The 27,422-nt window shown below is 42.9% G+C and overlaps 1 protein-coding gene across 3 annotated transcripts in view; it reads left to right on the top strand.

Moving 5' to 3' along the window:
- The window catches only part of CHCHD3 (coiled-coil-helix-coiled-coil-helix domain containing 3), a 268,860-nt gene that overhangs the window by 9,888 nt on the left and 231,550 nt on the right, over nt 1-27,422 (top strand). For all 3 annotated transcript variants that reach the window (XM_037049174.1, XM_037049175.1, XM_037049176.1), the window contains exon 2: nt 1,362-1,449. In XM_037049174.1, the coding sequence (XP_036905069.1) occupies nt 1,362-1,449 (88 nt within the window). The remainder of the gene's footprint in view (nt 1-1,361; nt 1,450-27,422) is intronic.

Below are 27,422 nucleotides of genomic sequence, written 5' to 3' on the forward strand. Positions count from 1 at the left end.
TGTCGTGAATGATGATGCTGTGAGCATTCCTGTGCTCATCTTTGTGTGGACATATGCTTAATGGCTTCTTAATTGGTCCTCCTGCTTCTGTTCTTGTCCCGGTCCAATCTGTTCTGTACACTGTGTATAGAGTGATTTTTCTAAACTATCAGTCCAGTGGTGTCATTACCCTGCTTACAGCTCTCCAGTAGTAGCCAGCTGCCTCCAGGATCAGGTTCAAACCCCTTAACTGGAAGGATATTCAAAATCTAAAGCCATATTTCTCTTTCTACCTTCTCTCTCACTAAGTGCTCTCTCCAGCTTCCTGGTTGAGCTATTCTTTTATTTGTTCCTATTGTTTCATTCATGTATTGAACTATTTATTCAGTTAACTAGGCTCACTGAGGCTCTGGCGATATCACAGCAGACAGGGCAGCCACAGCCTTGCTTTCTGGTGTGAAAGGCAGACCAGAAGCAAGAAAGCATCAGGTCGTGCCAGGTGCTATAAAGAACATGAAAAAGGATGATATGATAGAACTGGGGGGCGGATGACTCAAATCTCCAAGCCCGAGGGTTCCCAGGGCCTCTGCCCTGTTGCCAGCTGTCTCTTTGTTGGCCACTTGATGTGTGATGGCGGTATGCTCTGTTTCTCCTTAAACCTGCATGTGTTTCCTTCTTCTTGGAGTGCTCTTGTCCCACTCCTCTTCCTAACTCCTCTTCCTCCTTCCCAGCCCCGTGCAGCTCTCCTCCCTAGCGAGACTCCCTGCCCATGCTGCTTTCTGTGTACTTGCATCACAGGCTGTCTGACCTGAGTACCCCCTTCACGTTCCAGTTAAAGGCCTAGTGATCGTCTGTCTCTTCTGTTCCACTTTATGCAACTCGCTCGCTGTTGAGTACCTCAGGTCTAGTCTAGCGCCTGGCACCACCTTGGCGCATAGTGAGACCTGCTGAGGGACTGCCTGTGGTTAGTCTTGAACAGGAGGGAGGACGGACATTTTCTGGGGGACTGGGGGGAAGGAAGGGAGGAGGGAAGGCCCCGTGTATGCATGAATTGATTTGTAGGATTAGGGAAAGGAAGTTGAAGGAGTTCTGATGGCTTGCATTTTCTCAGAGATTAGAGTTTAATGCGCAGTATAAAATGAGGAGAAGAGTTATTTATAATGAGCAATTAGCAGTACGTTAGAAGAAATAAAAAGTGCTGTGGGTGCATCTTGAAATCTTAGAACTGTTCTTACTTTTGGTTTTATAGCTATTAGAATTAGCCCAGTTCCTTTAGCCCATTTGTTACACAGTGATAAGGATGATTAAACTACTTGGATGCTATTGTACTGTTCTCTTTCTTGTTCTTTTATAATTAATTTTATTTTGATGCTGCTTTTCAGCTTTCGGAAAATGTGATTGATCGGATGAAGGAAACCTCTCCGTCAGGCTCGAAGTCCCAGCGGTATTCTGGTGCTTACGGTGCCTCAGGTATTGCAGAGTCTTAATTTTAGATTTTTTTAGTGGACAAATTAGAGGAGGTAAAAATTCACTTGATAGTCAAGATCTTTGGCACTTCTGTCTTTCGTTATTTGAATGTTTGACTTTTTCTAGGGAATATTAGAAATCAGGATCAGGATTTGTTTTAAAAGGTTTTGCACTAAAAGTAGAATGAATCTACTTTCAAACAGTGTTTTGGAAGTTTTTTTTCCTCCTCCAGCTCCTGAATCCTCTGTTGGGCTTTGGAAGGCTACTTCATATCTTTTTGTTTAAATTGGATTACTCACAGAGATATTAAAGATTTATAGTAAATATTTATAAAAAAACATTGACCTTAGAAAATATTGATTTACTATTTCTAAATTGTGAACTATCTCCAGTGATTTTATTTCCTAATAATTATTTTCTAAGTTGAAAAAGTTTATTTTTTACAGTTGTAATTATTGATGCAAATATGGTGTTAAATGCATAGAGAATTATTAAGCCTCATTTTATCTGTAGATCATGCAGAATAAAAGAGAATTTCCTTTACTCTCTCCTACCTGATCCATCCGTTCATCCGTATTTTGATGCCGTATTTTGCTGTGTGTAATGTGCTGCCGTGTGTAATGTGCTGCCATGTGCAATGTGCTACCATGTATAATGTGCACCCATGTTTTTGGCCCAGACTTTCAGGAAAAAAACTTTGGTCTTTATTTTTTTAGTTCAATTATGTATTTATTTATGTTTAGAAACAAAACTGATTATCGTATATTTTGGTATACAATATTGGTATTATTTTGCATATGGGTATTATTAATGCTTTCTAGAGTTAACACTTTTAACACATAAGCATGAATGAAAAACATGTATATAAGATACAGAGTTAGTACTACCTCCGTAGAATGCACACCCTTATTTTTCCCTCAGAAGTTTGGGCACGAAGTGTGCACCGTACATGGCAAAATGCAGTAGGCAGCCCTGCAGCGTCCCCACGCGCACGTGCCGGGCGGGCTCTTTCCCGCCGTCTTCGCTGCTGCAGCTCCCGTGCGCATGACCAGCATCTCTTCTGCAGGGGCCTCTTCGCTGGCTCCCCACTCCCGCTCTTGTGTCCTTACGCTTTGCCATGCACACGGAGCTTCAGCAGCCTTAAAAAAAGTGAATTAACTCATGTCACATCCTACGTGGACCTCGGTGGACCTCAGTGGTACATAGAATATAATGTAAAATGCTTTCCTTGGCCTCTGAGGCGCCCCATGACTGGTTTCTTCCCGCTTTTCCAACATCTTCATGCTCTATGGATGTTTTTAAAATTGGGATTTGATCTGAAATATGATTTGTTCTAGCTAGATATTTTTTTACCTACTACGTTAAGGAAATAGGAGGATGATGAAGATGATTAAATAATGATGAATACTGATAAATAATACTTAAGTAGTGTCTAGCACGTGCCAGGCACTCTGCTAAATCCCTTATGTATCTTATCCCATTCAGTCCTTCTCACCCTATGAGGGAGGTCTGTTATTAACCCATTTTACACAGAAGGACACTGAGACTTAGAGTGATTAATTATCTTGCTCACAGACACGCAGCTGGTAAGCAGTGGAGGTGACAGTTGAATTCAGTCGGTCAGAGTCCTGAGCAAATGCTGTTTTATTGTAATTTGAATGGCACCTCCTCCCCTTGTAGAAGGGATGTGACAAACTAGTTGGAGGAAGGCAGCTGCCTTGTAGTGCTGTTCTGCTTGATTTTGGGAAAGAACCTTCTATCTGTAAGTGATTGTTGGTTCTTCTAGGGTTTTTTTGTTTTGTGTTGGTTCTCATTCAATACTGAGTTGAAGGAGAGAAAGTGTTTTCCTTCTTGGTTGGCTTCTTACGCTGATCCTTTGAGAGAATGGGCGGGAGGCTTGCCGTGAGTGTGCACGGTGGGCCTGCAGAGCGTGACACCGGTGTTGGGGTGGGCCCTGGCTGTGCGGGGGTGGGGTGGGGGTGGGGGTCCACCCCTTTCCCTCTCTGGGTGTGACGTGACTGGTGAGCTCTCTGAGCCACAGCCGGCCTGGGCCCTGCAGATGCCTTGACTACCTACCACTGTGTGTTTTGGTGGCCAGGCTAGAACTGCACTCTGAATGCTATCCACCAGTCACACGTGGCTTTAAGATTTAAACTGTAATTAATAAAACTGAACTAAAATAAGAATTCCAGCTCAGCCGCACTAGTCACATTTCAGTGCTCAGTAAGCACATGCGACTGGTGGCCACCAGGTCGGACAGTGCAGGTGCGGGACATTTTCATCCACCCCGGCCTAGACTGTATCAGTGCTTGGCACTGTGGCCTTGGTGCATGATGTGGTGACGGAGGGTATGGAGGTGGATGGCTCAGTGTGTTATTGACTCTCGTTTTCTGCCTTTTCCACGTCTCAGCTTCCCCAGGATTGTGGGTAAATGGAAACGTCGGGGGATTTTTCCCCGAGACTTGCTGTTTTCACCTCATTCTTTGGCACAGCTTCCTGACCCGCGTGTAACAAGGCACTGCCTCCGGCGCACAGTAGCTGGGGAGCACCTCGTGTGTGCGCTCACGCGCCACACGCATTCTGTCTGTGCCGAGTGAAACAGGCCCAGCAGCCCGGCCGGTGCAGGTTCCTCGCACACATTTTCCTTCCCCTTTCCAGCCCAACCCAGCCCAACCCAGCCCAACCCAGCCCAAGGAAAGAGCTAAGATTCGCTGTGCTGTTTTGAGGTGACCTTGCATTTAGGTCGCTTATGCATTTAGACTACGATCGTGCAAATTAAAGACTTATTCTTCACAAGATTTTAAAAAATATGTGTATAAAAATAGAACGCCTCAAAGTTTATTCTCTCAGCATTTGTCTCATTTGGGGTCTTGTTAGTACTCAATAATAGATTTCTTAAGATTTATAATTTAGATATGCTACAAAATAATATTTCAAGTTTACAAAAACTATTGATAAAAATGTCACTGCTTTTTCTACATTTTCAATGTTAGGTGAATTACATAAATGTGAGTTGAAATTTCAATATTTATCCAAAGGCTTTCTTCCTTACAAAGCTGATTCACATGGGCCCTAGGCTCTTCATATGTGTGAATACAGGGCAGTGCATTTGATGGACTGAGAGCCTGAGAACTTATGTGTACGGAACTAAGTTTCATCATATATGTACCTTTGAGGGTATAATTTTATTCTGTGACAAAGTGAGTTACACTAAAGACTTCACTGAAACTATTTTTTGCCAAACCTTGAACCAGATCAATGACTCGTTGCAATAAGTATTTCCATGTAAGCTGTTCCGGCAAAATAACATACTATGGGACACATGGCAGATTGTAATGCCACTTTAATAAATGAATGTGCTGTAAAGAAATTAGCTGTGTCCTGGCTGCCTCGGATTCTTTGCTGTGTAGTGTGCGATCTCAGCTGTGTTGGTTTGCTTTTACAATAGGGAATTTTCTGTGTTAGACTGACATAGGGGTGCCACTGCCTGTGGTTATGATCTTTTCATTAGCATCTCACATCTTTTGATTTTATTTACTGATTTTTAATTTTTATTGAATGGATTGGGGTGAAATTGGTTGTAAAATTAGAGGTTCTAGGCATGCAGTCCTGTAACACATCATCTGTGTGTTGTATTGTGTGTTCAACATCCGAAATCAAGTCTCCTTCCATCCCTGTTTACTTTTTAATCTCCTCTGCCTCCCTCCACCCCCTTTCCCTCTTGTAATCACTGCACCGTTGTCTGTGCGAATGAGATTTTTCCCACTTAACCCCTTCACAGTATTCACCCAGTTTCCCAGCACTCTCTCAGTCTGTTCTCTGCACGCATCAGTCTGTTCCTATTTTGTTTGTTTATTTTCATTAGATTCCACATACAAGTGAAATCATATGGTACTTGTCTTTTCCTTACTGGCTTACTTCACTTAGCATAATACCCTCTAGGGCCACCTGTGCTGTCGCAAAGGGTAAGGTTTCTTTCTTTTTTGTGGCCGAGTAGTATTTCATTGTGTGGAAGTAGCACATTTTTTTTGTCTACTCACTTCCCGATGGGCACTTGGGCTGTTGACAAATCTTGGCTATTGTAAATAATGCTGCAATGAACATAGGGGTGCATATGTTTTTTCATATTAATCTATGGGTTTCTTTGGATGTATTTTTGGAAGTGGAATGGCTGAGTCATAGCAGCTCTTCAAGGCTCATTCAGCCGTAACGCTGTAGAGAGAGTTCACAGTAAAAAGCCGTGCTTTCTCCTTTGACTTGACTTACAAGAACTGAAGGGAGTTGCAGTATCTAGGTTTGTAACTTTAAATATCTGAATATTTATTTATTTATTTATTTTTAAAGATTTTATTTATTTATCTTTAGAGAGGAAAGGAAGGAGAGAAAAAGAGAGACATCAATGTATGGTTGCCTCTCGTGAGTCCCCTGCTGGGAACTGGCCTGCAACCCAGGCATGTGCCCTTGACTGGAATCGAACTGCGATCGTGTGTGGTTCGCAGGCCCGTGCTTAATCCACTGAGCTACACCAGCCAGGGCAAATATCTGAATATTTATTGATGTCAGTGTCTCAACTCTCCACTTTTTGTGTGTGTTGTAATAATTTGCCTGACAGTTCCTAAAAGGAAGAAATGTATACACTATTGATTTAATGTACGATTTAAATGTGAATAAAATTCTTTGGTAAGTATAATTTGTTTTAAAAGCAAATCCATAAACAGTCTACATTTAATGGGTGGTTGAACTGCTGTTTTCTCCATCAGTCAACAGATGTAAGCATGTAGCCGTCTTTGACTTCAGGAACTAGTAGCTTGGTGAAAGCATATTTAACATTGCTGTGTAGTAAATAAGTACTAGTTTGGTGCCCTTCACCTACTTAATTAACATTTTTGACTAGGTGAATGAATACATGAGATAGAATATATAAGAGGCATCGTAAATGCTTTAGGAATTCAGAGAAAAAAGATCAAGAGCTTGGGCCCGCGGGCCTCCAGTGGAAGTGGACTTGAACCAGACCTTGAGCATAAATAAGAGAGGTGGGGGGGGGGGAAGGTTGGTGTTAAGGTGTTTCTTGTGGAGTCAGTTCACAGACCAGATCAATTCAGAGAAAGAGTGCATGTGAGTGTCGCATGGGTGGGAAAGTAGGGTGAGCTAAGGAGCCGAGTTTTATCCTGTGGGCCCTCGGGGTTACTGAGCAGGATACAAGTTTAAAAGTTGCATTCACCCTGGTTGGTTGGTGCAGTTGGTTGGAGCATCGTCCTATACAACAAAAGGTTGTGGGTTCGATTCCTGCTCAGGGCACACACCTAGGTTGCAGGTTAGATCCTTGGTTGGGGTGCATGTGGGAGGCAACGGATTGATGTCTCTCTCTCTGTCCTCCTCCCCTTTCCTCCCCCCTCCACCCCTTTCTCTCTCTCTAAAATCAATAAACATATCCCCTCGTGAGGACTGGGGAAAAGTTGCATTAGTTGTACTTTTTAAATATACTCAGATATTAATAACATTTTAATAGCTGAAAATGCAGTGCTGATTTTCTCATTGATATTTTTATATTTAACAAAAAATTTAAACGGTAAGAATATGTTTTCCACTGTAGTACTAAATAAAACCGTTTTTGTTTTCATGAATAAAATCAGCAGCCCCGTAAGCATTTTTGTTTGTCCTTGATAGGCCCTGTAGTCTCTCCTGCAAAAAAAAAAAAGAGGTCATTCATAGCTGCCCGAGACAGTGCAGGGTGCAGCTGATGGTTTCTGAGCAGGGAGGGGAGGTGAGTGCAGCAGGTCCTCGGAAGGTCAGACCCAGGGCTGAAGTGGAGGGAGGGTTGGTGGCGAGGGCTGTGTGGCTGCATAGTGGTGGCCCTTGACTCCCGCCTCAGATTTTCTCCCATGGTCCAGGGCACTGTCCTCTGCGCTGTTTGAGTCACCACTTTTTGTGTTTTGTTTAATTTTGAGAGAGCAGCACAAATTTAAACTCGCTTTACTTTAAAATTGAGAAGAGAGCATAGAAAACTTAGAAAGATGGAACAAGTCACCGACAGTACAGTGATGTGCCGTGGTACTTTTGGACGGCGAACGGGGAGTCACACAGAAAAGAAAAGGCTGCAGCAGGAGTGGAAAGGAATTATGGAGAGAGAGGCCTGGTGGCTTCTGAAACGTCAGTGTGCTGCGCCGGTCGGTAGTTTTCTGTGACGAGGAGCTTCGATGCTTGGTTGACCGACCGACCGACTGATGGCCACAGATGCTTATTCAGCCCTCAGAGGTCCCTGTACTGTGACTGCTGTAGCGTGGCCACACCTTCCATTGGTGCTTCCAAGAGGGTCAGGATTTTCCTCCTTGTGCCTAAATTTTTAGAAAGAAGCAGCTGTTTTGTTAGGTTGCACTTAGATCAGAAACACAGTAATGAGCCCTGGCCGGTTGCTCGGTGGTTAGAGCGTCATCCCGATACGCCAAGGTTACAGGTTCATCCCTGCTTGAGGCACATATAAGAAGCAACCAGTGAATGTATGAGTAAGTGGAACAACAAATCGACATTTCTTTCTCTCCCCTACTTCTTCTCTCTCTAAAATCAATCAATAAAGAAAAATTAGAAAAAGAGAAAGTAAAGCTACAGATTCACAGTACTTGGGAGGTGGAAGGAAGTCACGTCAGTGGCCATGTGGAAAAAGAGAAGCTATATTAAAGAAACTCCCCATTTTTTGCTGTAGTTCATTTTGGACACAGGTGTTGTTATTGGCATAACAAGTAAGTTGTGGACATCACCAGTAATATAAGCCACAAAGAGAAAACAACTGTAAGGTATAAATTGCATAATCATGCTTCAAGGCTTATGAAAGAAAATATCAGACAATTGGTTTTATATATGCAGCTCTAGTGGGTTCTATAGTATAGGGCATGCAACAGATAAAAGTAGTATTTTGGATTTAAGTTTAATGTGCCAGTGGTAAAATAAATGCTTGGTTAACAGTATTTTGTGCCTTTCTTGGAATTTGATAGACTTTTAGGGCATCCTCCGATAGCTCAGATTTTTTAGAACAAATTGCCCGAGAAGGGTTTTTTTTTTTTTTTGGTACATTTTCCTGCTACAAGCAGAGGTATTTGAGTCAATCCACGGACCCTTCCAGCTGTCGACCAAATGGTAGGTTATTGTTGATGATGATGTTTCCCTTTGTAAAAACCGTTTAAAAAAGTAAGGTCTGACCCAGCGTTTCATTTCTTCCCTTCGCCCTGTTCCGTCTCCCTGGGTTACTCAGAATCATTTGTGTGGCGCTCGTGTGAGTCCGGATCTGTGCTGCCGGGGAAAATAGAGTGCCTTTAAGCCCCCCTTTTCAGCCCCTTCTGCCCCCAGGGCTCCTTGACACTTTGCTGACAGCTGTCATGGTCCTTGAAGTCATGGTCCGTGGAGTGTCCCTGGAAAAGCACTGGGAACCCACAGGGGTCATTATGGTAAGGTTCTTCAGGTTTTTTCAGAGTCGCTGTGGCACTGGTTTTCCTAAGACAGGATTCTGGTTCTGCGTGCCCTGGGTCCCCTGAGTGTATTGTTAATTGAAATAGGGGTTTTAATTAGCCTGCATCAAATGATTGGAGATTGAAATTACATCACAGGGCAGTAAGAATAAGGATCTCCTTATTTAAAGGCGTAATAAGGTGTTTAGAGCCCCTCGCAGGTTGTACGGTGGGGTGGTGGAGGGCTGCCAAAGGCCCTGTATGTTGACTTTGTGGCAGGACTTGTCAAAAAGCCAGTGTTGCTGCTCTGTTCCCCACTTCACGCCCCTTTGCTCTTTTGCGTTCTCCAGTCTATTCTCTCACCACAGCCCTAGTGATCTTTCCAAAACTTAAAACCAATCATGTCATTCCTCTGTTTAAAATTCGAGGCTTCCCCTTTGTCTGAGGATGACCCAAATGTCTTCAGCATCGCTAGTTAGGTCCTGCACAGTCTGTCCCAGGGTGCGTCTCCTGCAGCATGTCTGGACCCCCTTCTCTCACGGTGAACTGTGTGTCATCACGCTGAGGTTCCTGAGTGTCCTTGAACTTGTCCTTTGTGGCTCTGTGAGTGTGGTGTTCTTTTCTGGGTGCACACTGTTCTTCTAGCTGTGCCCCCAGCTCCACCCCCACCTCATCTCTGACCTGTCTTTTATCTGACTAATTCTTCCTCATGGTTCAGGTCCCCGTCTAGAACTCATTTACCCCAGCAAACTTTTCCTGACTCCCAGTCTGGGTTAGGTGCCCCGCTCGTGGGGTCCCATAGCACCCACTTGTCCTGTCATTTGTCAGCTAGTGGTGTAACGGCCCATTTCCTCACCCCTGTTCCTCAGATTCCACGGCCTCTACCTACTCATTTGTCCTCTCAGGTTGTCCTCTTAGGGTACTTCTTTCTGTGCCTTCCCTTTCTTTCGTGTTGACTTCTCTTTGCCGGGGTGAAAGCAGGGATGGGTCTGTCTTTGCTGTGGGTAAAGGACCCGTTGAAGTCAGATGCTAAGGCGAGTGGGATGAAGGGAAGTCTCAGAGGGGCGCGGTGGTTTCTCTTTCTAGTAGCCGTTTCCCCTTCATCTCATGGGGGCTTCTGAAGCCCATACCTTTTTTGAAGGATTTCCTTTTGTTGTATCAGCAAGTCTTGTTGTAGCGTATGCTTCCTTATTTTGTAATTACACGTTTTCTTGTCTGTCTTTCCTGCTAGATTATGAGCCTTTGAGGCAGGGAATGGGTGTTACTCGTCTTCTGCACCCTCAGCCACAGTGACTGTATTATAACGTTAGGTGTTTGATACTTAATTTGTGGAATGAAGGAGCCAAAGCAGATCTGGTCCCATGTACAGGTGTGCGTGTCAGCTGGCACGAGGAAGAAGAGGACCTTCCTCTGAAGCTTGTCCCACTGGGCACAGGTGTGAGGTGTTGGGTGTGGTGGACGGTGCCCGAACAGTGCTCGAACAGTGCTTTGCCAGCCTAGGGTGTTAACTGTGGCAACCCAGCGAAGCCCCAGTGTAAGAGGCACTTTCTTGAGTAGCACCTTGTGAGAGTACCAGTTTGGGGGTGGGTAGTAGGCTGGGAGTGGGGCCCTAACGTGGAAACAGTGATGTGGGGATTCACGGCCCATTCCTAGCTACTGATTTAGTTGAGAGAAGAAGTAATCTAAGCAGACTAGGTGTGTTTTGGAGAGGGCGGAAGCAATGTGGGATTCCACCCGTCCCGCCCCCCAGGGTCTTCCACTCTCAGCTCCTGCTCCCCTCCTCACTTTCCTTTTCCGTACCCACTGGGTCAGAATTAACCTGGCGTTAGCTCCTTTGCCCTGGAATTCTAGGGTAGGAGGGTTAGGTGAAGTCAGGTGCAGAGGTCTGGGCTGAGGCCTCTGACTTCGAAAAGCAGCTCCTTGGCTCTGGCTGCCTCCCCCCGGAGGTCCCCAAATGGCCTGTTGTCAGAACTCCGGCACCCTAGGGTGTAGGGATCCTCATCCCATCTCTTCTCCTGGGGGCTGGTCCTCATGCTGGATCTCAGCTTCTGACTCAATTCTGACACTTTTCCTTCCTAAAAGAGGGGTTTTTTTGCTCTTGCCAAGTCTTGGGCACAGTTCTATGAAGCCTAGGGGTTTTGGTGTGTGGAGGCTTGGGAACTTGGAGGTTGGTTGGGCTTCTGGTTAGGGATTGTGGGGAAGACCCACTCACTGCTTGTGTCCCCTCAGGCCACTGTGGGGAGAGCGGCAAATCAGGGGGCTGGCTCCCCTGTGTGTTCAGACCGTACACAAATAGCTAAGCATTCACTAACAGTGATCAAAGAAAAGTAAGGGTTTGGTGTAGCTCATCCGGTCATTTGCCCAGTGCGTCCCGTGTTCCCCTAGGGCCATGTGCTGCAGTGACAGTGATGTGCACAGCTCTGTCAGGCTAGTTGGGCGGTCACACGGATTACATTCTTCAGGTAGGATTTGTCCTTCTGTTGACATGACAGTCATCTCATGACTTAAAAAAATAAGATGAAATAAGTGATTTCTGTGTGCAACTTTTGAGGGTAGACCAGAGGAGTTATATGAAAATCAGTTACTATAATTAGGATAGATTTGATTTAAATAAAAAAATACTAAAGCATTATTTAAGATAGTTCACAAAAAACATTTCTGCTGTTTTAATCCATCCAGCTAGGTTATGGATTCTATTATTCTTATAATTACTTAAACAAATGATTTCAACAAAATATAATTATTCTAACAAAATACCTACAACAGCCCTCCATTTATTTCCCTAGTAAAACTTGTGTTTTTAGCGAGAAGAGCTGGCTGTCTCTCTTCGTGTACACACACAGTTGTAGACACGATAGAGCTGATCACCTGTTTTTTTCTGGAGGAACATGAGGCTGGCTGAGCAGCTTTCATTTAATTCTGTGGGACATCACAGGTGCCCGTGGGCTCAGTGGTTTTCTTTCATTTTTCTAAATAACATGTTGACTTTTCTGGGAATCTTACAAGAGATCGAGCTCATATACTGACTGCTTTTGTGACATCTTATAAAACTTTTCTAAAAAGATTGTTTAATATTCTCATATAAACTTTTTTAGAGTGTTTATTACAAGGTAATAGGAAGTTATAGTCCTTTTTCCATGATTATTTTTGACCTTTAACATATTTTATTAGTTTCTTTAATAAAAGACTCTGAGAAAAAGATGACCTGCATAATTGAAAAATAATGCTTTTTCAAGCCTGGTTAATATATAAATGATAAATTGAGCCTTCTGGTTTTTTCCCTGTGCTGTTAAACATTCTACCTCTGCTGACACAGCCGCTATTTCATAACCCATGTCCATTATTGGGCAAAAATGATGAATACTTTTGAAAACAGTGATTTTTTTTAATTGCTAACTTGTATTGCTCATTATTGCTCATAAGACTTTGAACTGCCTGACTGGTGTAGCTCAGTGGATTGAGCACGGGCATGCGAACCACACGATTGCGGTTCGATTCCCAGTCAGGGCACATGCCTGGGTTGCAGGCCAGTTCCCAGCAGGGGACTCACAAGAGGCAACCATACATTGATGTTTCTCTCCGTCTCCCCTTTCCTTCTCCTCTAAAGATAAATAAATAAATCTTAAAAAAAAAGACTTTGAACTGAAACTTTTAAAGGCAGTGTTATATTTTGATTGGGGATTACCATCGTCTCTCCGTCGAAGTAAAATTCCTTCCGTTGAACCGTGTCCGAGCCCTCCCCGGTACTCCGGCTGCAGCTTTGTGCTGAGGACCTCAGGAGGCCGGGGTGCTCCCGGGCTGCCCAGGCTGGGGATGGCGGCTGCACGGCCCCTGAAAGCAGCAGCTTCTCACCAACAGTGGTGCACTTGACTGCGAGCTCTCAGACACGGGTTCCGGGGGAGGTGAACCCCACTTTCTTTAGATAGGGAATGGACAGTGTGGGGTATGTGTGCAGTGTGTGTTGTGTTCAGAGAGCTTTTGTCACATACTAGGTGTGTGATCTTGTGTGAGTTATCCCAGTTTCCTCCAGAATAAAATGGAAAGGCTAACTTCGCATGCTAGCCACGGAGACTGCATGAAACATAACAGGTGATCAATAAATGTCACATTCGTTTTTTTTCTTCAACATAGTGTCTAGGGCTACAACGTTCCTTCCACCCTTCACTTCAGGTTGATTCTGGCAACCTATCTGTTTGCCGTCTTTGCCTTTCGCTTGGTTTTCTTTTCCCGTCTTCCAACAGTCATGTATTTAGACCTGGCTCTGTGCTAGACACTGCCAAGTGCTGGGGTTTCATAGACAAACAGCAGAGAAATGCACTAGGAGCTGTAATGCACATACCCTTGAAGCATGAAGAACTGATTAAGGGCAAACTCTGCCTGTGCGGGTCAGGGAGACTCCCTGAGAGCAGCGATGGGATTTGAGCTGAGTATTGACGGATGAACAGGAGTTCGCCAATCAAACATGATGGGATTGGTGTTGGGCGGTGGGGTGGAGGGAGGGCATTTCTTGGGAGAAATAATGTTGGGTGCAGTGGTTAGAACCATAAAGGGCTTCCTGATAACTGGATCTTATCAGAACATGATTCTGTTGACCTTGCTCCCCTCTGAACTCATGTGGCGTTTTGTCCATATTTTTTGCTTGGTAGTCACTACTTTTTTGCCTTTAAAAACTACGTATTTATAGCTGTGTTAGCATCTTGTGGAATTAAAGGAATGAACATTTGAAAGCCCCCAGTCCCATTGTGACCCAGGTGGCATTTGTCTCAGCTGTAAAAAAAGGTGTTCAAGAAACACTTGACAATGGAGTGAGTGAATGGAAGGACCTGTGAGCATCCCCAGCTTCTTCTGAAGCCAGTTACAAAAGACCACGTACGTATTGTGTGGTCCCATTTTTGTGAGGCATCCAGCATAAGCAAATCATTAGAGATGGAAAGCGGATGAGTGGTTGCCTGGGCCTGGGGGCGGTGAGAGGGTGGGCGACAGGGTCAGGGTCAGGGTCAGGGTCAGGAGGGTCTGCTGCCTCGCACAGCTCTCCAGGTGTCCTGAACAGCCAGCACGTACACTAGACAGATGACGTTTTATCTCAGTAAAGCTGTTGAAATACTTTTGAAATCTTGTCAGGTTTTTAAAGAGTATCTTGAAATGCACCTTGTTTTTTTCTGCTCTCACACTATGCATTTAGAGACTGGCATTATGTATTTTTAAGGCTGCTTTAAAATTTGGACTTGGAACTCCATAGAGTGCAGGCGAGGTAGAGTTTTGGGACTTCAGTGCCGCCTTCAGAGTTTCCAGGGAGTTGGCGGGGGTGGGGGTGGAGTGCTTTGGACGTGGCTCTGCGGAGCGACCTTGCTCTCTGTCTGGGAAGCGCCGAGCTCAGTTGTTTTGGTGTCAACAGAGACTGTTGGATGTATCGAAGAGTGTATTTTTATTTTCCTAGTGTTTGAAGAAGTTTGTCCGTAGGGAGTAATGCGTTCCTTTGCCTTAGGAAAAAGAAATGTAGCGTTCACAGAAATGGAACGGTGCTGTTTCTGTCCCCTTCAGAATGACAGAGGGAGGCGTAATTTGCTCTTTAGCCTGTTGATCTCGTATTTCTCATTAACAGGTAGTTTATTTTTAAAGTTTGTTTTATACTGAAACATTTGCTCAGCCATATACATATTAATAAAACCTGTGCCCTTAGAGGAGTTGTTTAACGTGGTTTTCTGTTTTCTTGCCCGTTGTAGGAACTGGTAGTTTCTGTTGATGAACCAGCAGGGAGCACCTATTTGGGTGTGTTCATTCATGCAAAATGTAGCTCTTGAAAAATGAACAAAAATCACAGCTGAAAGGTATTCATCATGTAATCTATCCACAGGAAATCATCTTCAAACAACTTAAGTGAAACAGTTGTTTCTTGATCCTGCATCACTGATGTAGCCATTTAGGACATGTACCGTTCTTATGTGTGCATCCCTCTTTTTCATGTGATTGCCAGCAATCTTAAAAAATGGGATGCTTCAGACTGATGTGTTGGGGAGACTGATGTATCTGCTTGACCCTGATTTAACTTGAATAGTGGCAGTGGGTGGTTCTTCATCACGATCTGATTGGTATTAATTAGGGATTCTTCAGAGGCTGGAATAGCAAGGGCATTGCATTTGGCTTCTCTTCGCTTGTCCTGCACCTGGCAGAGTGTTACTTAGCGTTTCAGCCCAGGCCTGGATCAGTAGTAGTAGGTCTTTCCAAGTGTAGGTAGGGGGGCTTACTAGACCAGAGAGAGCCAGAGGCCTCAGGGTTTGGTGGGAGAGCTTCCCAGTTGTCCAAATAGACCTCCCACCCCTCCTGTGTGTGACCCAAGAGGTTGCTCAGACACCTATTAAATAGGTGTCTGGATAAAGGGCTAGCATTATGGTTTGGTGGACAGAGCAGGACAGTGATAGATACTGAGGCCTGGACATGACTGAGTCTGGGTCTCCAGCTCTGCCTGTCATTGTGATGTCACCTGGGGCACTGTGTTGGATCCCTCTGGACCTCAGCGTTCTCTGAGGTGTGGTGTCCGGGAGTGGCAGGGGCTGCACGCTCAAGTCACTGCTCCTTCGCCAATTCCCCACTATTGGACAGAGGGAGTCAGGATGCGTTTCCCCCCCAAAAGAATGGTGCAACTAAAAATAGCATCCTTAGAATAATTAATTCTTCAGGCTTAAAATGGGTTTTTGGGTTAACTTGGAAACTCAGATATTGTTTTGCTTTTTAGTGATGAACTTACAATGAGCTTTGGCACTAGGGTTCTGGCATCTTCCCATGGCTTGAAGTCAAGGTCAGCCGTACACGGTCTCCTTATGTCTTGCGAGAGGGCTTGAAACACCTCACTTTGGATTCCAACACTGGGGTTCAGGTACTGTCTCTGTGTAGCTGCATTTGGAACAAAGAAAGATATTTGTATACACATACACAGAAATGTGCGTGTGTTCAGCATCACCTGTGAAAATAATGTCAGCCACATTTTAGCAGTTTAATTCGTAGCCGCGGCAGGTTCCTTACTGTACCAGCTAATGTCAAAGGAAACTTTCTTCTCTTGTTTGCCGGTGTGCCCGAGGCTGGTGCGACTGGGCAAGGAAGTGAAGGTGTGCAATAATTTACTTTTGTAATAGTTTGTATAATTTTGGTTGGTTTTTGTTCACCCGTTTTCCCACATGGGGTGGTGGCTTTAAAAGTCTGAAGCTGCAGAGTGAGCAAGTGAGTGAGAAGCAGTGCAGTGCGGTGAGGGGGGTCGCGCTTTGCAGCCTGCCCGTCTGAACCGCTGTGGGCCTGTCCCGAGGTTGGCTCACCTCCACAACTGCTATGAATTGTGTCTGGGGTAACCTGAGTCCTAGGACATTGTTTTATAGAGGCGATTTTAAATTTAAATCGAATTGCTGATTGCAAATGAGACCTAACTTCTGTCACAGCCTTCTTAGTAACTACCCTTTGACTTCCGGTGAGTTTCTTTCTCTGGGCCTTAATGTTCTTTCTGTCAAATGGTGCAGTGGACTCTTACTTCTGAGATGCCTTGGAGAGACTGTGAGCTTTCTAGAAGAAAACCACTTTCATTGATCTTTGCAGACCAACACCTTACCTAGGCAAAATGTGTTCTGAATGAATGAGTTTGCAGCTGTGTATACTCACCACTGGATCATAGTGACATATACATGTAATTATTTAATAATTATGAATTCGTTTATGTCTGAGCATTTATAAATGGAAATTGTTTGAAGTTTGTCTCCAAGCAGTATGATAAATACCTTTATTTGTAAATTTTCATTCATATATATACACAAACACATATATATATATGTATGTGTGTATGCCTAGATCTAATACATGCAATTTTAAAATTAGATAAAAACACATAAAAATGATCAAGGTGCAAGAATATGCATTTTTAAAGATCTCATATTTTAAAATAATGTTTCATTATTTGGATAAGATGCTCAGAATAACTTGGCCAACAGCAACAAAAAAATTTTGTTGGCAGCTTCTAGGTTTAAAAAAAAAACACGCTAGAGAATTAGGGAAAAACAGTAATTAAAAGGGTACTGTCCAGGTTGGTAGGTCTAAATTTAACGTACCAGCTGTGTTTTGGTTTGTAGGGGGTGTGTGTGTCCTGCTGTCTCTCCCCGTGGTTTGCCTGCCGTGTTAGGAGCAGGAGCGTGTTGTTACGGAAATGCAGACAGCGCTCTCTGAAATGCAGCCTCAGGAAGTGGCCGCCTGCGTGTTGCAGGGCCTGCCGGCCTGCAGGCCCCTTGTCAGTGTCCAGAGAGGTTGGCAGGTGTGGCATGTTCGACTTTCAGCTTGGCTGTGGTCTCTTGCTGAAGGAGTTCTTCAAGAATGTAGCACAGGCTTCTCCTCTGTGCTTGAAATGCTGTGTTCTGTTGAATCTTAAGATGCCAGTAGTTATAAGATACTCTATTATTGTCAAGAAATAACCTTGACAAATTAAGCTATAATAACTATTTTTATTTATTGGAAGAAGATAGATTAAGGGAAATTGAAATGAAATGCAATTGTTAGGACATTTTTGAAATGTTTTCAAATTCAGAGCCCAAGTCTTTGACTCACTTTCTGGCTCGGGGTTGTCCACGTCAGTGTATTTCCACACACTCTCACCCTGTACGCCATTCGCCATTCAAGTGCTCCTGATGTAGTGTCGCTCCTCGATGTAGCATTTCTGAAGAGTGCTTTCCCAAGCTGTGGACTCCAGAGTTCTCTCCCAGGCTGCTGACACTTATTCTGCATGTTTTGATGAGATGGCTTTCTTGATCTTTCATAGACAATGTTGTGAACTGTGTTATGGTTGCCACGTGGCCCCTAGCAAGAGTAACATGCCATCAGTATCAGAGGTGTTAAAATGTGAATGAATGTACATCTTAGAGTTAGCAGAATTTGGCAGCTATGGAAGGAACCTGGACCCAGCAGTCACCATCCAGAGGTGAATAGTGGAGGTGTGGAATACAGGATATTTTCCTCCTTGTAAATGCTTAGCACCACAGTGAGGGATGTTGTTGCAAGTTCAGACACTGTTATTCTCTAATCGTTTTAATGTGCAATTCCCATTTCTCTTTTCATGGGGAATTTTATTGGATACTTTAACCTGAAAAGATAGCTCTGTTCTTTCTGTCCCATTGAAAGGTCTTTCTAATATCAAACCTGCTTTGCCCCGTAAACATTCGTAGTTGTGTGTAAGGGTTTACAAAGATGAGTGAGGCTTGTTCTCAAGGTATTGATGATTAAGTGAGAGATGGAAATATACTAATGAGTAAAGCATGGTCTCGTGCAGGTTTTATTATGGACGATAAAGCATTTATTATATTTCATGTACTTAAATGAGTGTTAGTAAGCCTTTCCATTTTTTTCAATATATTGAAGACCACAATAATAGAACAAGTGAATAGTACTGAAAAGTTGAGTAGGATAAAATTGTTGGGCACTGTTTCTCCTGGGTTTATTGAGTTTAATTTCAGTAGATTAAATCATGCATCTGAAGAAATATAACTAAATGTGTATGATCTTGGATTAGATCTGAATCAGTTTTTTCCCTTAAAAAAGATGTGTGGACATTTGACAAAATAGAATAGGGTCTGTGAATTATAGTGCTGTATGACTGTTCATTTCTTAGTTTTGATCCTTTTACTGTACTTACCTAAGAGATTGTCCTTGGGGTTTGGAAATCACATGGGAATATTTAGGGTTAAAGGGCATCATGTCTGCAACTTCCTGTCACATGTTTCAGAAGAAAACTCTGTGTGTGTGTGTGTGTGCAGAAGGAGAATGGTAAGATACATCTGGTAACGTGTTAATTGGGAAATGTGGGTGAAGGGTACACGTGGATTTCTTTGTAGTATTCATGCATCTTTTTTGTAAGTTTGAAATGGCTTTAAAATAAAAGTTATGAAATTAAAGACTATTGCTAAAATATCATATATGCTACATATATACCAAAATATCAGGTGTCCAGTACTTTAAATCAACACATTTATTTTGTGTCTTTAGGGCAGATATGTGCGTTTAAAAAAAATTCATTCTTGGCCGAGGTTTGCCAAATGTCCTCACTTTTCTTTGCATTTGGACACCCTGAAGTACTGTCCCACATTGTGAATTTATATATATATTTTTGAGGTTTGTGTGGAGAGTAATTGTACATGTGTTTATATTCATAGAGTATTCTCCAGATACGTTATCAGTATTGTTTCTGAGAGGTTTTAAATGGGGACAGCTTCCTACACTTACCCTTTGACAGTGATGTCCCAATAATCTGTGAGTGGTTATTTTGATGATTTAATTTGGAAAGGAGGTCTCTTGTTACTTTCTAACTCTCCCTATGACCCTTGCTCCCCTCTTGCCTCTCAACCCTTCCTGGATTTCTCACCCCCACCCCACTTCTTCATTAGGCCAGATTAATCTTTAAACTCATTTAAATTTTGCCTCTTCCAGGAAGCCTTCCCGGGCCACTGCTATGGAACTGTGATTGTTTTTTAATCAGCACTCACCACATTCAGTTTTGCATAGTTACTATATTGTTTTATGTTGTTCTCCATGATAGATTAAAATTATTGTTGCTTTGTGATCATTTAAAGTAATGTGTACATGTTATTCTCCCAGCCCAGTGTCAGAATGCTGGCAGGCACACGTTGCTTTCTCTTTCCCTTTGAATTTATCATCCTTACCTCATGGGTGCTGTCTTCGTAACTATTTCTAATAATTGGTTTGATCTATTGGAGTGAGTATCTTTTACGGGACCCAAGATTAAAGCTACTGTGTTTGACCTTTTGGTATGTCTGTATCTTTCCTGTCTTCTATTTAACCTTCAGTCTCTGAGAGTTATCTTTCCTGTCTTCTATTTAACCTTCAGTCTCTGTATCTTTCCTGTCTTCTATTTAACCTTCAGTCTCTGAGAGTTAAAGATTTCTTTTTTACTTCTATTAGTTGAGATAGGATTTTCATAATTTAGCCAATTCATTTGCTATTTTAAATTCAGATATCACAGACTAGATTTTTTCTAACCTCTAAATAGAGCTGTGATTGCTAAAATGTGTAAGATATACTTGAACAAAACAGCATGACTTGTAAGTGTGTTATATTCAGTGGTAAAGATAAAGTGATAAGAATAGTTTTGCTTGAGGCACATTTGCATCTTAAATATAACTGTTAATATTTTTCTTGTTGATTCAACTCATAGGGTTAGGATTGTAAAGCTGCAAAATGACCTGTTTTACCTGCGTTTTTGCTGTAAACCATTTTGTTGGTCAGATCCTTTGGAGAAGTCATACTGACCTACATAGTTTACTAAGTGGCGTCTTTCCTGGAATCCAGCATTATCTAAAATTTGATTCATGGTGTTTGACACATGGTCACATCCCAACAACCCTCCAAAGTACTCACAAATGAGGAAATGGAGGGCCCGAGAGGTCGAATAACTTACCTTGGAGCACAGGTAACAATGGGATTTTGCTTGGGTCTTCGCTGCAGACCTGTGCATTCTACTCGATTACAGGTTCTTTGCCTTTTTGTGTGTGTGTGTGCTGTGTTTGGCATTCTGGCGAAGCCTACAGATCCACTCTCAGAATAATGTTTTTAAATACATAAAATATATAGCATTACAAAGGAACCCAATTATAATGCCATTTTCAAAATACTAAAGATAAATGTGTAATACAGTAATGTGCTTAAATAAAAAGACCCAGTATTGGGTATTTCATGTTTTGAGATGTCTGAAACTATTGTACTTGTTATGAAGATACCTGATTTTTGTGGGTGAGAGAAATTTCAGCTCTTCCTGGTTGATTTTAGGCTGTCGTCAAACTTGAAGGAAATGCCTACTTCCATCTTGAAGTCAGTGAAAATAAAAATGCATTTATTTCCTGTCCAAGTTCACAGAACTTTTGAATTCTCAGGTTAAGAATCAGGCTGCTTTAGGCTGGATTGTCTGTCATGCCACTATACACTTACGTTACCTGTGGTTCTGACACACGTTAGGGACCTAATACAGGTTGAATAAACAAATTGCAAAGCCCCAAATAGGTGCCAGGTATATAATATAATATAAAAGACCTCATAAAAAAGTGACAGTAATCAACGCATCCATTTGTTGGTAGATTCTTGAGGGTAAAAATTAAAGTTCACTTTAGTTGAAAATGGTTAGAACCTATAATTTTAAGTTATTTGTGTGCCTTAGGGTTCTAGTTAGTTCTGCGCCTACCTCTCCCCTGGATGTATAAATAATTATATTGGGCTTGGTGTTTTCTTTATTAGAAAAGCCTTAGCCGTGTGTATTTCTGCTCCGTTTGGGCAGTTTGTTTTAGTGAGGGTGAGTGACCTCATGGAGGGTTTCAGGTGACTGGGACTCAGGGCAGACTGGACCTGAGTTCGAATGTTGAGGGCAGTGAACTGGCGTGGCCGAGCCCCGTGTGAGCCGAAAGGCTCGCTTTGCTGCTTGCTTTCACCTGGCGAGTCTGAGCCTCTTCATCAGTTGTCAGGCTCCACAGCTGAAGGGTGTTGTGGTTGCTCTGTCCTTACCTAGAATCTAGTTCTTCTTGTTCTTTGTTGGTTAATAGGAGGCAAGCACTTGAAAACATTTGATTTCCTCCCGTCGGTGGGGCATTCAGGCCCCTCCGTCTCACTCAGTGGTGGCCCCAGGGACACTGAGCAGTGTAGCCTGGACGGTGTTGACAGGCCCGGGGCTGTCCAGACAGTGGCCCAGCACAGAATTGTAAATTTACTTAAAGCCTGTTTTTGCTCATCAGTTTTGTGTACTTTGTATGTGGCCCAGGACACTTCTTCCAGTGTGGCCCAGAGACACCAATAGGTCAGACACCCGTCCTGCTTGGAGGCGTGTTAAGTGGCATGTCTGCCACGTAACAGGATTGCCATTTCCAAGTGTCAAGAAGTGCCTGGCTGTGCTTTACCCAGGCCAGGTCCCTGCATCCGGGCTGTCAACTTTAGGGGCCCTGTGACATCCACCACCCCCTCTTCGGGCTCACCTCGCTCCTGGGGAGGAGGCCTGGGGAACGGCAGTGTGTGCCTCTGCTGGGCTTCCATGACTTCCTCTCCAAGTCTGTCTTGTGCAAGCGTCTGCTAGGTTTCTCTGCTGCGGGAGACACCCTCTGCCTTTACTGTGTCCAGCCTCACATTTGTTGTTTTTTCTCATCATTTCCACTGCTAACTTTTTGTGCTTCATGAAAAGTTTGCAAAAGCTTTTGGCCTGAATTTATATAACAAACTGTTGCTTATAATAGGGCTGGAGAATGCAATGAACTCCTCATTGTTGGAGGACAAAGTGTTTTAAATTTGTCTTCTAAGTTGTAGAGTAGGTTTTTCCTAGTGCCTCTTTTATAAGGTGGTAGTAGGTACTTTATTTTCATGTAACCGTCCCTCTCTCTCTATTACCTTTGTGTTGTTGTTGTTGCTGCTTCCCCAGTAGGAAAGTCGGAGACCTGGAAGCATAGCGTTCACCCAGTTACAGGGACAGCTGGAAAGAATCCGTGTCTGCTTACGTGGGTTATCTTGTGCCATTTCAAAGCAGTATGTCCCAGCTTGGGACTTGAATGACATTCGGAGAGCACATTGCTGTTCAAAGTGCTGATGGAGGATATTTATTTTAGTTTGTAAAACAAATGCAGCAGTAAAACAGTTATTTAGTTACTTTCCGCGTGTCTGATGAGTTTCGTGATGGTTGGTGGAGGTGGGCGAATGGGCTTCGTGCGGTCCCCGGTTGCTCTGTCACCCATCCGGTTGATCACACGTGCTCCTCCCGCACGTGGAGCAGGCGTTTGTGCACTTTAATGTCTGCGTTCACAGACATGCTGGGTTCCGTTTGTGCCCACAGTGGGCTGTGGGTGGAAGCCTGGGAAGTATGAGGCACTGATGATTAGAAGCAGTTAATGAACACCATGAAATGATAATAGTTCTGAAAATTAGCTTTAGGATGCTCTCCACTAGATTAGTAAGCTAAGCTCATTTGATAAAAATACTCACATAGCACATTGAAGATGTGTCTGATATTTTAATTCTTAACGTTAAACAGAAAAATATGGTGGGTATTCTGTTTAGTTTTGCTTTCAATTTTTTGGGACTAAAAAGTATCCTTACCCAAATGTATTTGCATTCACAAATAGGACTCTGAAATCTTTTATTTCTAAATGAAAAGATAACACAAAAGGTCTAAAGTTAAACTGCTCAATTTGCTTTAACCACTTTAAACAACATAATTTACTTAACTAAAATTGGGAGATTCTGAACTTTAGGTGATGACAGTGTTTTTGTCTATTTTTCTGAGTATATTTTAAAATGCTCTTGGTCCCCCAACCAAATGTAATGTCATTTTTGAAAAATTTTTTGGCGTAATTGGAGACTGAAACAAATTGGATTTTATCTTGATATAATGTAAGTACTATGAAAAGGTTATTGTAATAAACCTTATGATCTTAGTATTTGTAATTTAAAATCAACTGCCTTAAACTTAAAGTCATTTTATTATATAACCTACAAATTATAGATTCTTTAAAAAAATCACGGAAGGATTTCTGAGGGTTGCACTATTTTGAGAGGATTTGTACTTCTAAAACCTCTGAGAGCTGCAGCCATCTGATCAAACGTGTCGCAAGGAGAAGAGCTTTGGGAAGGGGGACGAAACATGTCCCCGGCCTCTGCAGCTGAGAGAAGTATGGACACCTCTGCCCATTGGCTCTGAGCAGAGGGCTGTTGGCCCTGCCTGGTTCCCCCTGTTGCTGCAGAGCCGATTGTGAGGGTGACTGTTACCTGACGGGGTGCCAGGGGTCCCACTTCTTTCTGGGTAAGGGTAGTTGGAGTACAAGAGGTCGCCATGGTTACCTGGAGATGGCACACCACGTGAGACCCCCTCAGATGGCCTGTTCTGGGTGGCAGAGGGGATTAAAGTGACAGCAACTGTGGGTACTTGGAGGGAAGCCCGAGACAGTTTGAGAGAATCCTAAGGCAGTGTAGAAGTATTACTTCTACATTGAGAAAACCTTTTTAAGTTTATAAAAGTGTACAAGTATTATTCATTAAACAAAGATGTGTTTCAACAAAGCCTGTTATATGAATATGTGTAAGTGGATTATAGTTCTCCATTTGTATCTTTTATAAAATTGGACATGCTATTTTGAAAAAATAGGGCCCCTGGATATAATTTGCATTTCTTGAGAATGCAGCAAATCTGTTATTGCATGTTTAAAATAATTACTTTCTTGCAGGATTTTAACTAATGCTGAAAACATTTCCAGCCGCTCTAATGTATTAATATTCTACCTAACTTATGCCCAGGCATACTGTTTTAGACCTAAACTAATGTTTATTTATTTTTTTAGCTGATAGTTGACATTCTCTTAGGGATTGTTAGCATATCAAAGGGAGTTTTGAAGCAGTGCATTTGTTTGTCTTGGGCCGCCTGGATTCCCGAAATGAAAAGGAGTGGATGTGGGGTTCCTGGCTGGAGCACCAGCAAGGGGTGATCGAGTTTCAGTTTTGTGCCTGTGGTGGAAATAGGGAGAATGAACTTGTGACTTAATCCTTTTATTTCACATTCTCTGCTTACTGAATTTGCAGTAAAGGAAAGAGTAAGAGGATTTGTGTTGTCCCTTGCTGCTGTTACGTAGAATGCTGCTCTGGAAGAGAAAAAGAAAAAAAAAATATTTCAGAGCATTACTTTAACCAATCAGTTAAGTTCTTAACAAACTTTGGGATAGCTTAAACATTTTGTCAGTGTGGGTTTCTCCTGCCAGGAAGGTGGTGGGAAGTTAGTGAATTATGAGTCTGTAGGTGGGATGACTGTGCTAGACTACTATTAAACAGGAGGTAGATAACCCTGGCTGGTATAGCTCAGTGGATCGAGCGCAGGCCTGCGAACCACACGAACGCGGTTCGATTCCCAGTCAGGGCACATGCCTGGGTTGCAGGCCAGTTCCCAACAGAGGACACATGAGAGGCAACCACACATTGATATTTCTGTCCCTCTCTCCTTTCCTTTCCCTCTAAAGATAAATACATAAAATCTTAAAAAAAAAACAACAGGAAGTAGATAGAAGGATGGGCCTTAAAGAATTGTGAGGGTGGAAAATGTAATTTATTCATTTTGATGAGTGATCTATAAATTGCTGGTTATTTGAATGTGAGAGCTACTTGTATAGAGTTTTGAGTTATCCGATAAGGCACTGGTATATGTCAGGAGGTGACATACTTCTCTCAGTGCTTCTGTTCATGGTTACTTTTATTGTACCCATTTTACGGGTGAAGACACTGAGTCACTGGGCAGCTAATGAGCAAAGCTGCCTATATATCAAATAGCAGAGCAGCGTTTTAGATCTAGGCAATCTGATTCTTGAGCTGACACTGTCAGCTGCTGTGCTGTGATGTCATAGGTAGAGAATTGGTTTCAGAATCATGTTAACTGAAAAGAGCATTGGACTCATCTGATTTATGCCTCGTTTTAGCAGTAATGAAACTAAGGCTCTTCTAAAGAGACTGAGTAACATTTAAATGGTTTGCTTACCCTGGTTTGGACAGAGCACCTACGGGATTTTCCAGTTTTCCCCTTATTATGCATATCTGCATGGAGAGGCTTTCCTGTGGCAAATACAGGCGTCTGCCCTCAAGTCTCTTCCAGCTCTTTCCAGTATACTCAGCATAGCTGCTTTCCTACTTTCTTCTCTTCTTCAGTGTGTATATTTTTGAGACAGCTTATGACTCTTCAGGGTCTGAGCAAGGGTAGCTAAAACTTGGGATTTTTGCTGTGTTTTATCAGGACATACGAAGTAGAAGATAAGTTTTGTCTGATGGAGACCCTAAGTAACACTGGCTTAAAGAGGGAGAATTTTGTTTTTCTCTCATCTCCCACTTTGGGTGACTTGATGATTCCCTAGTTTGGGGGGCGCAGCCCCTCCTGCCTTACTGCTTTGCCTTCCTGAGCTGTCCTCTGGCCTGTGTCATGGGACGTGACTCAGAAGCTGCACACACTGTGTCCACTCACACGTTGTTAGCCAGAACGTGGTCCTGAGGCTACGCAACTACAAGTGAGGCTGGAAAGGTTCTAGGTAGTTTCGAGGTACGAATCTTTGCAGCGAGTTATTCCCTCGAGGCGCAGCCCTTGCTGTTACTCTGTGGATTCCCAGATGGGAGCGGAAAAGGCCAGTCCGCTAAGACTGTAAGTACCGAAAATGTTGGTGGCCCTGACACACAGTTCTTTTTGAAATAGAGCTTTGTTGGGATATTTTGATTACAAGGACTTGACTTTGGGATGTCAGGAGCGGATGCCTGAGAGGACCTCCAGTCTCTCCCCTTGAAGTTACAGTAACTTGCAGCTGTAGTTTGGCGAGGGGGTTCCCTGCTCAACACACAAACACGTTGGAGATCTGCACTTGGGGCGGTTTTTGGTTGAGCGCCTGGATGATCAGAATAAAGACGGTAATTTCCACCCCGTGTCCGATAGTTTTGCTGTGAACATCTGTGCCACAATCATTTTTGGTGCATAGCTACTTGGTTGTGAGGCACGCACACATCTGAAGGCGTGTATCTGCGTGAATAGTGGACACGGGAAGATGAGGTTCATTGTGGGGATGCAGTCATCGGTAAACATACGTCAGTTGATCACTGAGATATCACATGAACAAAATACGGGTAAAATCATGTCATCATATTCATAGATGCAGAATACAAGGTATATGACATACATTTATGATTCAAATCCTCAATAAAATGGGTGTAGCAGGAATGTCCCTCAACAAAATCAGGCCATACATGTTAAATCTTCAGCCAACATCACAGTGGTCAAGAGCTGAAAGCTTTTCCTCTCAGATCAGGAGTAGGACTGGGATACCCGTTCTCACTACTCTTTGTCAGCAGAGTATTGAAAGTCCTAGCCGGAGCATCCGGCAAGAGAAAAAAATAGAAGGCATCCAAACGGCAGGAAGTACAACGGTCACTTTTTGCAGATGACATGATTCTATGTGTAGAAAATCCCCAGGATTCCACCAAAATAACTGTTAGAAACAATAAAGTTGAAGGATATAAAATTACAAAAATTTGTTGCATACAACTACATTAAAATTGTATAACAACAATGAAATTTTAGAAAAAGAAATGAAAAAAGCAGTTCCATTTGCAATTGCAACAAAAAGAATAAAATACCTAGGAATAACCTTAACCAAGTACCTGAAGGACCTATGCACTGAAAACTACAGATATTGTTAAAAGAAATTGAAGAAGACACAGAGCAATGGAAAGATATTCCAGGTTTATGTATTGGAAGAATCAACATAGTTAAGTGGCCATGTTACCTACCCGGAGTAACATACACATTGAATGCAGTCTGAATGGTAAGGGACTAGACTTTGGATGATGAGCACGCAGTGCAACATCCGAGTGATGTAGTGTGGAAATGTACACCTGAAACTTATCTGATGTCATTAACCAGTGTCACCCCAATACATTTTATTTAAAAAGACTTCACTTTCTCATGTCCAATTTCTGTTTGGATTTTGGGTGAAAAGTTGAAAAGACTGATATTTT

This window comes from Sturnira hondurensis, unplaced genomic scaffold (genome assembly GCF_014824575.4).
Source record: "Sturnira hondurensis isolate 20B ecotype Veracruz unplaced genomic scaffold, ASM1482457v3 Scaffold0006437, whole genome shotgun sequence".
Taxonomy (NCBI): domain Eukaryota; kingdom Metazoa; phylum Chordata; class Mammalia; order Chiroptera; family Phyllostomidae; genus Sturnira; species Sturnira hondurensis.